Below are 11,600 nucleotides of genomic sequence, written 5' to 3'. Positions count from 1 at the left end.
GCGGTGCGCGCGCACCGCGCGAGCGGCGCAAGTCGCGAGTCGCCACTCGCCACTCGCCGGCCGCCACCGAGTACTATCGGCCTCTCGGCCCCTCTTCGCCCTGTTTTAACCTCACAGTCAAATCGTATTGCGGATATCGTATGCAATTTCACTTCTCAATCGCTATTATTACGTGTATGCGTGTGAGATTCATTGTGCTAAATTTTTTCCATCACCTAGCCTAATCGAACACTATTTTTCTCGGTATTGTACCGACAGCGAAAAACTTATAATTTGTCGATGACAGGTAAAGTGGATGCTAACTATCGATCATCGTGAACAACACATTTATAGATATAATTTATTAAATATATATATATATATATATATATATATATAGGGGTATATATATATGTAGCGCGCGAGACGAGTTGAGTTGGTACCTGGTCACCTGGTCGAGTGAATCGTACGTTGATTTTCCGGGGTTGATTACGTGCGCATTGCGCAGTCAGCTGTGTGTCAGTGCTGTATAGCTCTTGCTTGCACGCGTGATTCCACCCCACGAAACTTGATACGGTTCCCTCATCGTGACAGAGAGTTAAATACGAATTAGGACTTGGGTAAATCGATCTGTTTCAACATGAAGCCAACACTCGTGGCTGACGAAATGTTTCCCGAAGGAGCTGGACCTTACGTCGAATTAGAGGAGGTATTGTTATCGTTGCGTATATAGCTCCGATAAGGTTAGAATGATATATTGATGTCAATATATCGTCAATTGTACGTTACTGCGTAATTACCCGTAATTTCTTTCAATTGCTATCTCGTGATAAAATATGTCGTGTTCTCACGATATATTAATTTCAGGTCGGAGGTAGTAGGCTATTGGTGGATCTTACAGCTAGTGAGAAAGCTGTTCATTCGGAATTTTTCAATGGTATATCAAACGTTAAATTACATTTACAAACTTATATGTAGCGTTGTAACCCTCCAAGCTCGTACGAGAAATCAAAGATCTCGGATCTCTTTTCTGAAAACCTAAACATTTTCCAAAATGCAAATGCAGTCCATTTAGAGAGATTTCAATGATATATTAAATATTATTTAATTCTTTTTAATAAGTATTTCTACATATTTCATAGAAGATGAACAACACACATTTCTTTGCGTAAACAATAATCCAAGTTAACAGAATATACGATTAGTTTATTGAAATGATTGCTTCTTTTCAGAGTTTGATGATCTTTACGACGATGATGATTTGGAGTAAAGCAGCGTTCCTAACAAGTTTTAACTACACAGTGCTTTTGTACAGATTGCAATTAACTTAGCGTCGAAGCAGAAAATTTCTTCTTGTAAATCCATGCGAAACATGGGTACAATGTATAATCAACGGACATCATGTATGTCGTCTGGTGCATTCAGCGGAAAACAATGCCAAGTTAATATTTACCACTGACAAAATAAACGATCGACGCTCCCTCGTGCTGCATAGTTTACCATTTCTTACTTCGGTGTAACGCCTACCATAATCGACACAATTATACTATTACTTTTGATTCTTTACAAATACCAAGGATAATCAATTATTGCATTAATCTCAACATTAATGCAGCGTACCTTCGATATACCAAAAAAAAAAAAAAAAAAAATCAAGATGAAAAGTTACGCAATAGTTTTAAAATAATTTCTTTCTGTTGAACGCAGCCATTAAATGTAGCATGTTTATACATATAAGATATGAAAAAAAATTCATTTTTTTTAGTTTGCTGTAAAAAAATTACTGCAAACCCTTACATAGTATCGTTATTCGATACGCATCCTCTCCTCTCTTTCAAAAGACTAACCACAAACTACAAACTTCATATTATAACATTATTACAATTTATTTGTATTTTTAATTCGAATCAAATGTGCGCCTGCATCTATCGTACGTCATTTTACTGCTTACCACGGACAATTGGTATTATAAACGTGCCGTAAGAAAATGAGTACTGGTCAATATATCTCGTACACGTAATATTATGATATTGTAAGATTATAATTTATAATACATAGACGCTAGTCATATAAACTTGTATGATGATGCACAACTAAAATATAGCACCCCCATTCAGTCATTCGTTTATTTCGATCATTTCGCGTGCGCGCGCGCACGAGTGCGTCAAACTATTTTATTACTTGATACGAAAAAAAAAATGCCACTTCGATCTGCCAATTCAATCAGCCCAATTAATTGCTACGTTTTCTCCTTGGCCCCAATCAACATATTTCTCCTTTGACCATTCTCATTTACCTCGCAGATTTACATTTCGCTCACTTCATAATTATCGATTCTTATCCTTGTTCGATATATGTTAAAAACTGGCGACCGGGGTGAAGACGATATTGGCAACAACGACGATATTATTAATGTTGGCATATCGCTGATGATAGTGGCGAGTATCCTAAAATTTAGAAGCAAAGTCCCTTTAACTGTATCTTAACATCGCGGATTGATATTCTCAAGTTTTGAATATGCTTATTATTAAAGTGTATTAATATCATTAATATATATTGAAATAATATTGTAATTACCGCAGTTAAATATTGTACAGTATGAGGCACGTTTTTATATGTACATGTAAAAAGTATATGATAAATCGATGAGAGGGAAGAAGTGGTGGGCGGGGCTCCAGAGGGGAAAGAGAGGGGAGGGAGAGTAAACATACGAACCCTGAGTCTGGCCTTTGAAGAGTTATTCGGGATGCTAGTTAGCGTCGAGATCACTATCAGCCTGATCATCTCGGTCACTTTCTTCCTCGTCGTCCTCTTCCTCCGAATAGTACTGAGACGGTGGCGATAAAGGATCTTCCGATAATGAAGTATGTGACGACGACGGTGGCCGAGAACCTTCCAATTTCATATCTAAATCCTCGATCGATGTACTTGGGCCAGGAATAGTTACTGGAATAAACTTCTCTAAATCGCCTGATGCTAACTCTGCAACGATCGATCCTTTTAAACAAGTGGACTCAAATTTAAATATCCATATACATATATATATATATATATATATATATATATATATATATATATGTATGTATAAAACAGACAGCGCACATACGTTCTACATATTTCTCGAGTGATTTCGGAACCATTAATTTCGCCTTTTGCAAATTTTCTTCAGTGCATTCTCCTTTTTCTAATCCTGTAAGAATATTCAGAGATTTATAGCATATTTCAGCAAAATATATGAAATAGTGACTACGTATAGCATAAAAAGTAGTATCGGTATTTCTTTACCAAAAGCTAGACCCATTTGCTTCAGCACTTCGATATCGTCATGAATTTCAAACTTATCATTAAAATTAAACAGGTACTCGGTTCTGTAACAAAAAAAAATCGGATTAATAACTCTCCTTTAAATTTACATGTGATACGTATCGATTATTGTTTTCATCTTTTTTCTCTGTTTGACATACTTGTCATTTGAAATGCTGCAATCTATGACAGTCTTTTTACTGGTATTCACAATGAGGAATGGCAGCTGTATGGCAGAATTGGGTTTCGGTGGCCCGCGAAGACTCTCGTTTAAACGATTACGTTCAACCAAGTTCTTGAAAGAAATGTGAGAGAGGATTAGCTGGTGCAATTGCTGCGTTTTAGCTTTGATTCTCTCAACCTTCTTCTTCTTATCTTTTTCTAACGCTACACATTCCTGTAATGAATTAGTGGGCAGACCGAGCCACCTGATTTCCTTTTTCTCTTTCGAAATGATATTCATCGCCATTAACACGTTTAGAGCATCGTATACGCGTCTTCTAATATTTTTCTGATCGTATTGCTGAAAAAAAGAGCCAAGTATCCAATGTAAGTTTAATTGACGATCAAATAAGTACGTCTTAAAGTAAATACTTTTTGAAGCTTATAATTAACATACGGCTATTAGGAAACAAATACCTGATCCGTCAGAGAATTTATGTGAGCAGGATTAGTGAATTCACCAACCAATTCATCCGCTACTTCATTGTAGGAAGTAGTACCTTTCTTTTTCACTTTCTCACAGACTTTCATCGAGAAATGTCTCAACCCTTTCCCGACCTTTTCTGCTTTTCTCCGTTTACTACAATAATAAAAAAAAAACAAGATATATAAATGGAAATTTAGAGCTAGATGATGGAGTAGATTGACGTAGAGTATTTTGCAAGGTGTGGCGAAGGTAAACTCTTCTTGGTGTGTGTGTGCGCGCGCGCGCGTGTACATGTGTGCGTAATAAAATCATTGCATTACTCAGGCACAAAATCGCCACTTTCCACATCTTGTCTTTTTCTAGATCCACTGTGATCTAATATTGGACTGATAAAAGTTTTCCCAGTAGCATCCTTAACAAGTTGCGAAGCGTTAGACTGCTGTTGCTGCTGCTGCTGCTGTTGTTGCTGCTGTTGGGATGCAATAGCTTGTTTTATGTCGCTCTGAAATTGTATATTTGTACTTAAGTTGTCACTATAAAACTTAATTTCCACATTAAATTGTTGCTTATTCACAAAATTATATCTACCATTTGTGCAGAGGTTAGCTGTATGGTCTTGGTCATCATAGATTCCCCTCCTTTTGATGTTGTCACTTTAGTATTTTGCAAAGGTATTGTTACGAGTCCTATAAACACATGTTTAATGTTGTAGACATATTTCCAAATGGTAATACTATGTTTATATAATGCTATCGTGTATGGAACATTATGTAGAGGAATGTCAGAAAGCAAGTGTATGGTTTAAGGATTTACCTAATGACGGGACGAAGAAGCGGAAAAGGCTGTGGAGTGATGAAAACTAGATTCAGATAAGGGTAAGATGTTGCGGACATAATGGAAGAAGAAAGAGAGAGAGAGAGAGAGAGAGAGAGAGAGAGAGAGAGAGAAGAAATTAAAAAAGAGAAAGGAAATAAATTAAGCCGAAGATAAGGCTGTGATAGATTAGGTTTAAGTAGTTAGGTTAGCTTAAGAGAGTAGTTAGCGTACGCATGGTATGGTATGGATGGATGAGTGTGGATAAGATCTTTTAATTGTAAACCAAGTCTTTTCCTGGCTAATTCGTAAAGCTGAAGTAAATAAAATTTATCTATTCAATGCTATCACGATTATGTGGAAAATTGAAAAGAAAAAAAAGCTATACTTACTCTGACCAGGCGTAGATGGATTCTGCAAGCTAATAGTCCTAAGAACTTGTGTATTCGATGATAAAACCTAATTGGAACGATACATATGTAATATTTAGAAAAATCCGATTTCCAATGTTATTGCACTAACTAAAACGAAATATCAGAAATATTCCGCATAACGATATTTAAATGTAATTTATTATTGTTTATTTATGGTTCTCTTACGAAATATTTTCTCACAAAAATAAGTTACATATTATCAATATATATAACCTCTGTATTAAGCTAAAAACCACAATTATGATAAATGAGATATAAAACTGACAAGTACCTGCGTTTCTTGATTAGGAGCTTTAAACACTTTAAGGCCACCTGCATTTGTTGCGCTAACAATACCACTTAATGCTTTATTAGGTGTACTTTGCACTACTTTTATCACTTGTGGATGTCCTGCAATGAATTGATTTATTCATAATTACTTGTAAATCTTTATCTATATCTATATCAGATGTGTGTGTGTGTGTGTGATATTTTAAAAATGTATCTTTTTTGGACAAGAAAAAATCTAATTTAATATAACTTAAATATACCTAATCTATCAATTTCAATCCATATAGCCATATATGATAAGATGTACATAGCACATGTAGACAATTGTATGTATAATAATATAGAGAATATATAAAAGTGAAATAAATTATGTTTTGCACTTTCAGTTAGATTGATATTGATATATTTATGTTATCAATTCCATTTTGACACTTAAGCAAATCACACGGTTCTTATGTCATCTGACGACAAACTAATAACTATGTATCAGAACAATCTTCCAGGCATACCTCGGTAAGTCGCGAGTAATTAAATTTAGGAATCATAAACATTAGAAATGTTAACAGATCGGAGGACAAAAGGAGAGAAGAATATGTTTTTTTCCAAGTCTAATGTTTAATTCTATTCAATATACTAAACTTTTGGAAGCTACCGAATGTAGAAAGCATTCCGTTCCTTTCATCCGTATTCGTATAAATAATATATTGCAAAAAATAGGATGTCAAGTCTCTAGATCTCTAAGACAAAAAAATGGAAATTGGGAAATCTTCGGAACGCTACACGAGACACAATAAAACTCGTGTCAGTGGTAACAAGATTGCAGGAAACGGTATAATTTTTAAAAGAGCAACAATCAATCTCACCTCATCTCAGATAAAATACGTCAGTATCGTATTTTATCAAGTGGAGTAAGACGAAATGCACAGAGACGACAAATAAAAGAGACACATCACATGTTTACAATCGAGTATAAATCGCCTGCCTATCCATTGCGTTGGCGTTGGTTGGATAGAATTCACTCTTGCTGAGCGTACGTTTCCCATTCTTATCAAGGAAATGAAAGAGACAACCGACACAGAGGAGCGAAATCGTAATGTACAAAGCTAGGAAAGAGGGCGAGTTACGAAAGGAAAATTCGGCTGGAACGGGGAAAGCTGTGATCGTTGCCGTTGTCTCGGACAAACCTGATTCGCAGCCGAGGGCGATTCTAGCAATCTCAGCGATCTCGGCGACGTCGAACCGCGGCAACAAGGCGACAAGGCGGAAGACGGAAGGTGGAAAGCGGAGGGCGGACGCGCGCCGTGACTTTTATTCGACGTTCGCCAAGGGTGGCCAAGAGAAGCGGAGCCGCGCTCAAAGGCGACAGAGGCAACGAAGACGAGGGAAGGATCACGAGGTAGGAGACTGTCGGCCTGTCGCCGCCGCCACGCCGAGCGCCGACTGTGCGTTGGCGCGCAGTCAGCACTCTCTCTTTCTTAGAATTCACTCACCATTAGCGTCGTGTATTAGGAAATTCATCGTTTTGTTTTGCTGTGTCATCTTCAACGTTATTGGGCCGTCGATCGGCTGAGGGCGATAGCGCGGATGGGCCGTGCGAAAAAGGGAGATAAAAAGATCATAAGGGCTACACTCCGCTCGAATCGTCGGCTCGGCGTATATCACCAAAATGGCGACCTCGCATATAAAAGCGCTCCAGAGGGTGATTTGCGAGGTGTCGCGCGCCGCGTGACCGACCCGATCCGTCAGCCGTGGTACGTCGGCGTCTCCTCTATCGCGATCGACCGCGCATAATTCGCACCAGCCCGGAATAATCGCGATCTACCTGCAGCCAGTCGGACCCGCAGCTTCCGCGTGCATACGGACTGGAAATGAGCTTGGCGGCACGACAAAGCTAAACAGCTGATTGGCCGGCCGCCGGTCACATGGTCGCCCTCGTTCCACGTTACGCGGCGCCTCTCGCGCGTGACACCCTGACACGCGCGCGCCAACGCGCCAGAGCGCCAACGGGCGCGCCAATTTCTCTCCTATCACCCCAGTCCTATCTGACCTATCTCGCTTCGCTTCGCCTCGCCTCGCGAAGACCGCTGGACCAATGAGCATCTTATGTAAATTAATATGGTGACATTATGCTGGATGCTCATTGGTTTAGGGCCAATTTCACCAACCACGGTTAGCTTAACCGGTTAAAGTTAGCAGTATTGACCAATAGTATTGGTCTTATGCTACGCGCTTATGCTATAAGCTATGCATTTTGTGTGCGATGGCCTTTTAATCAAAACTCACACTGGTAGTAAGCAGAATGTACCTAACATACACTCTACATGCATATTGGTACGCTTACCACCAGCGCGAGTTCTGATTGGCTTTTCTACTTTTCAGCCAAGGCGCCAAGACGAATTCTCCCTTGCGCGGAAGTCTGTGCTCTCAGCTTAATTTGTATAGCGCATAAACATGAGCATAAGTAAATTGATTGGTCCATATACATGTGCACAAGGAAATGGACCAATCCATTTCCTTGCATATGCTTATGCACCTATATTCAAATGCGAATATTATCTAGGAAAAAGATTACTACGAATTATCCAATTCGGATGAGAAATCTTCGCTCGATCGCGCCAATAACTGTTTCCTATTTGATATTGAACATTACGTCAAGTATTATTTATAAGGACTTGACAAGCACCCACTGTTTATATGTATATGCCATGATACAAAAATATTCGATAAGCTTTACTGCAACGACAACGTTATAATGACAAAATTCTTTTCGATATAATGCTCATAAGTATATACATGTTACAAATTATCATACATGTCAAAATCGAATTGATATGTGATTTTCTTCCACATGTTATCCAAACCAATGATTACCCATGCATTCTCTGGCCCATTCCGTTTGACATAGCCAGCACCAATGATAGCCACATCCCGCTCTTACGCACACCATGTGCATGCAACCTCCTGTAAGTGAATAATTTTTTATTTATAAGCGTAAAATATTTTTATATGTTCCTTAGAAAACAAAATCTCCAAGATAAAATTATGGATCTCTTGGACCAATGTTTCGTGCCATATATATTCCTTATAGGTTTATTTTCAAGTTCAGATATGTCTGAAAAATTAATCTCTATGGATGTACCGTCTCGCTCGGTAGGAGTTCTGCATTTAGGACAAGGTTTCGTAGATATCTGTATCGTTTTTCTGCTAGCTTCCTCCCATTTAGCCTAAAAAGTACAAGTGAAAATCAATCTTTGAAAACGTATAGATGGTTGCTTAGATAGATTTATTAAATTTAACTAACCTCGTCAGCTTTTACAGGGTCTACGGAATAATTTCGAGAAGAAGACACATTAGTAGACGTTTCCAAAGTTTGTGATTCACATTCTCCTACGTGATATCCTTGTAAACAAATTCTGCAAAAAACATACTGAAAAAAAGTTAACCGAGTTAATACTTGGAGAATTACAACATAGCGTTGATTGTCAGCGCGACATCCGATTAATCCGGTCAACGATGCTCACACGATCGACAAGTGTTGAAAAAATGACAACGAATGACCAAGCATTTAATAGTTGAAATATTAATAGTACGATTTAATAAGAAATAATGCGTTTAAGTTAAAAAATATGCAAGTCGTTACCAATTCGTATATGTATATATATCTTTTTCATTATATTTAATACACAAGCACGCCGAACGACCGCACAGAGAAGCACTTTAACTGTAATCTGTATTTTCTTAAAAAAATGTCATATCGAGAATATTACAAAGTAATAGAGCAACATTCTGTAAAAGTTGTTTTTAACGCAGGATTTAATCCAAGTCGATGCGAGAATTTATAAGTGAGGAATGCGCAACTTACGATACAATCTGTGAATAGACTGAATAGAAAAGAGAGGAGAAAAAGTTGAGAACATTTCTTTTATGCAAAAAGCGTCACTTACGCCACATCCACCGATACACTGAATTTTTCGGCATTCTTCCACGGAGGGTGGTATAATACCCATTCCACAGTTTGGTCTTGGACACAAAAGACCACCAGCGCGTAAAACATGTTCCTCCGTACCGAATCTCTGATATCTCTCGTACTACGCATTAAATATATAATGCATTGTGAAATTCTCAAAGAAAATTTAAGTTGAAAAATATAAAATTATATTGTTACCATTATATTATTTACCTGTTCCGCGCTAAGAAAATGGAAATGGTGAACTTCACGGATAAAAGAATTGGAGCATCCAGCAGGGCAAGGCAATGTATAATATCCCTCAGCGGTATCAAATTCAAATTGTCGTTCGTGCAAACGAACCGTGCAATATTCGCGAAAGCAATCAAGACAAGTCACGTGACCAGCTTCACATGGAAATACCAGCACAGTTTCTCTGTATATGTATTAAAATATTAACATTACTATCCACGTACTATCCATGTGCCAGCAAAGGAGATACTCGTATTTTCGTAATATACTATTAAGGCACCTGACGTCTGTGCAAGCCAGACAAGGAATATTCCTCAAGTTTGGCTTAACGAGATAAAGGGGTACAGCTTCGTCATTCTCTCCTAAACTGGGATGCTTGGCGCATTTAAAATAAAAATGTGCGTAAGAGACTTGATCATCTGTCTCGTCGCTGAACACACTTGAAGTAACGGGACAATAATCGCTCTCGCAATGTACGGTTATTCTTCTCGGTTCCAACACGTCTGGCCAACATTGAGGATCTCTATCGACGGTTACAGCACCGCTACCGCATCTTGCGCATTTGACCCTTAATTTACCTGCCGTCACGTCTTTACACGGAGCCGAACAGTATACGTAAAAGTGTGCTCGATTTTCCTGCTGCACTGTCGATAACGATAAAATAACGAATTAATCACCCGTTACTTGGAAAATGAATAAATAATTAATTTAGAGCACGTCGAGTCATGCTGCCACCTTCCAAGGATAACGTTTGTCGATCCGACTCATCCAGATCCAGGGATAAGTCCATAAGCGTCTCGTTCATAGGCTTGCTACCACTGTCGTTCGAAATGGACATAGATTCCGACATAGATTCCTCTATAGGACTCGTGATATCCGTCCTTTTATTTAGCATTTTACGCGGAGGTGTCCTTACCGCGTGCAACGTGCTCTGTTGTCCTAAATCACACTCCTGCAACATTAAATGCACAGATGCGTATTATAATTTATAATCAGAGATACACGAGTACAAAAGTATATATTTATATACGCACGAGCGTATCAGCTAAGCTCTCTCTCTCACCTCTATTATGGTCGAATTGTGCAGCTCTTTACCTGCGAATATAATTTTAATATCCTCCGGTGCTATCCCCATCCGAGGAGCGACGATCTCCTTTAAATTTTTAATATCCCATTTTGGATCTAATTCGACGGCAAGAGTATTGCCTGTACTCGTTTTAATATATATGCTTAAAGAGTTGGATATCTTGCGTTTGCCAAACCAAAATAATCGTAACATTCCGAGAAATGCGTTTTTTACGAAATTAAACCAAAAGCTCATAACTCGTATCGGTATCGTTTCGCGAGCACGGTTTTAAGGTTTTGAGGTTTGGAATTTGGAATATCTTGGACACGAGACGTATGAGACACGAGACATGGACATGACACATGACACATGACGCTGCTTGCTGCGCAGTGCGCATAGCAGAAAGCAGGCACTTGCATTGCAATCACTGCATAGTGCAGTGCGTGACGCGTGATATGCCACTGATGCCAATAGCCAATGATCTGCAATGATCTATCAAAAATTGATTCAAATGTTATGAGTATCAAAATAGGCTCATATATTTAAATGATCTTGTTATAATCGAAAGAAGAAAAATTTTGGATCGGATGGTATACGGTAGTTATTAAACCGGATTGTAAATTATTACCGCCGTATAAACGTATAGCGTTTTCGATTTGTGACTCAAACCGACTCAGGTCGCATCATGTATACAGGACTCTAGCATCATTGACGTGGAATACATACATATCTATGTATGTATTCCATGTCCATTGATGCGACCCGAGTCGGGTAGTAAATCGAAAACGCCAGTAGTTTTATAACGTACAATGGCGATGGCGAGCATTTCGGACATTTTGTATTTGTAGGCGATTTCCGATTGGCGGTTATCACGCACCCGCTTTTCTG

The 11,600-nt window shown here is 38.5% G+C and overlaps 3 protein-coding genes across 6 annotated transcripts; 1 reads left to right on the top strand and 2 right to left on the bottom strand.

The window, feature by feature from the left end:
- The first annotated feature begins 143 nt into the window (after positions 1 to 143).
- LOC143894417 (COP9 signalosome complex subunit 9) lies at positions 144 to 1,466 on the top strand. Its single transcript, XM_077400644.1, has 4 exons — positions 144 to 286; positions 380 to 688; positions 847 to 916; positions 1,212 to 1,466. The coding sequence occupies exons 2-4, from the start codon at positions 620 to 622 to the stop codon at positions 1,247 to 1,249; spliced, it is 177 nt and encodes a 58-aa protein (XP_077256770.1). The 5' UTR covers positions 144 to 286; positions 380 to 619; the 3' UTR covers positions 1,250 to 1,466.
- Dp (transcription factor Dp) lies at positions 1,214 to 7,349 on the bottom strand. Of its 4 annotated transcripts, none has more exons than XM_077400612.1 (11): positions 6,939 to 7,349; positions 5,450 to 5,568; positions 5,137 to 5,203; positions 4,520 to 4,617; positions 4,252 to 4,433; positions 3,922 to 4,084; positions 3,444 to 3,805; positions 3,265 to 3,347; positions 3,086 to 3,169; positions 2,695 to 2,976; positions 1,214 to 2,426 (listed from the first exon to the last, which is right to left on the bottom strand). In XM_077400612.1, exons 1-10 carry the CDS (start codon positions 6,985 to 6,987, stop codon positions 2,729 to 2,731), a joined length of 1,455 nt encoding a protein of 484 aa, XP_077256738.1. In that variant the 5' UTR covers positions 6,988 to 7,349; the 3' UTR covers positions 1,214 to 2,426; positions 2,695 to 2,728. The 4 variants fall into 4 exon arrangements, with proteins under 4 accessions (XP_077256738.1, XP_077256739.1, XP_077256741.1 ...); XM_077400613.1 differs by having other exon boundaries at positions 2,695 to 2,961; positions 6,939 to 7,347; XM_077400615.1 differs by lacking the exon at positions 6,939 to 7,349 and adding an exon at positions 6,633 to 6,899.
- An 814-nt stretch (positions 7,350 to 8,163) lies between these two features.
- On the bottom strand, positions 8,164 to 11,107 carry Park (E3 ubiquitin-protein ligase parkin). Its single transcript, XM_077400938.1, has 8 exons — positions 10,710 to 11,107; positions 10,382 to 10,598; positions 9,927 to 10,290; positions 9,629 to 9,830; positions 9,393 to 9,536; positions 8,750 to 8,875; positions 8,588 to 8,672; positions 8,164 to 8,409 (listed from the first exon to the last, which is right to left on the bottom strand). The coding sequence occupies exons 1-8, from the start codon at positions 10,965 to 10,967 to the stop codon at positions 8,300 to 8,302; spliced, it is 1,506 nt and encodes a 501-aa protein (XP_077257064.1). The 5' UTR covers positions 10,968 to 11,107; the 3' UTR covers positions 8,164 to 8,299.
- Positions 11,108 to 11,600: the final 493 nt, after the last annotated feature.

The sequence above is a fragment of the Temnothorax americanus genome, unplaced genomic scaffold, assembly GCF_048541705.1.
Source record: "Temnothorax americanus isolate GAGA-0224 unplaced genomic scaffold, ASM4854170v1 Scaffold14, whole genome shotgun sequence".
NCBI classification, from domain to species: domain Eukaryota; kingdom Metazoa; phylum Arthropoda; class Insecta; order Hymenoptera; family Formicidae; genus Temnothorax; species Temnothorax americanus.
This window is presented reverse-complemented; position numbering and strand designations above follow the sequence as displayed.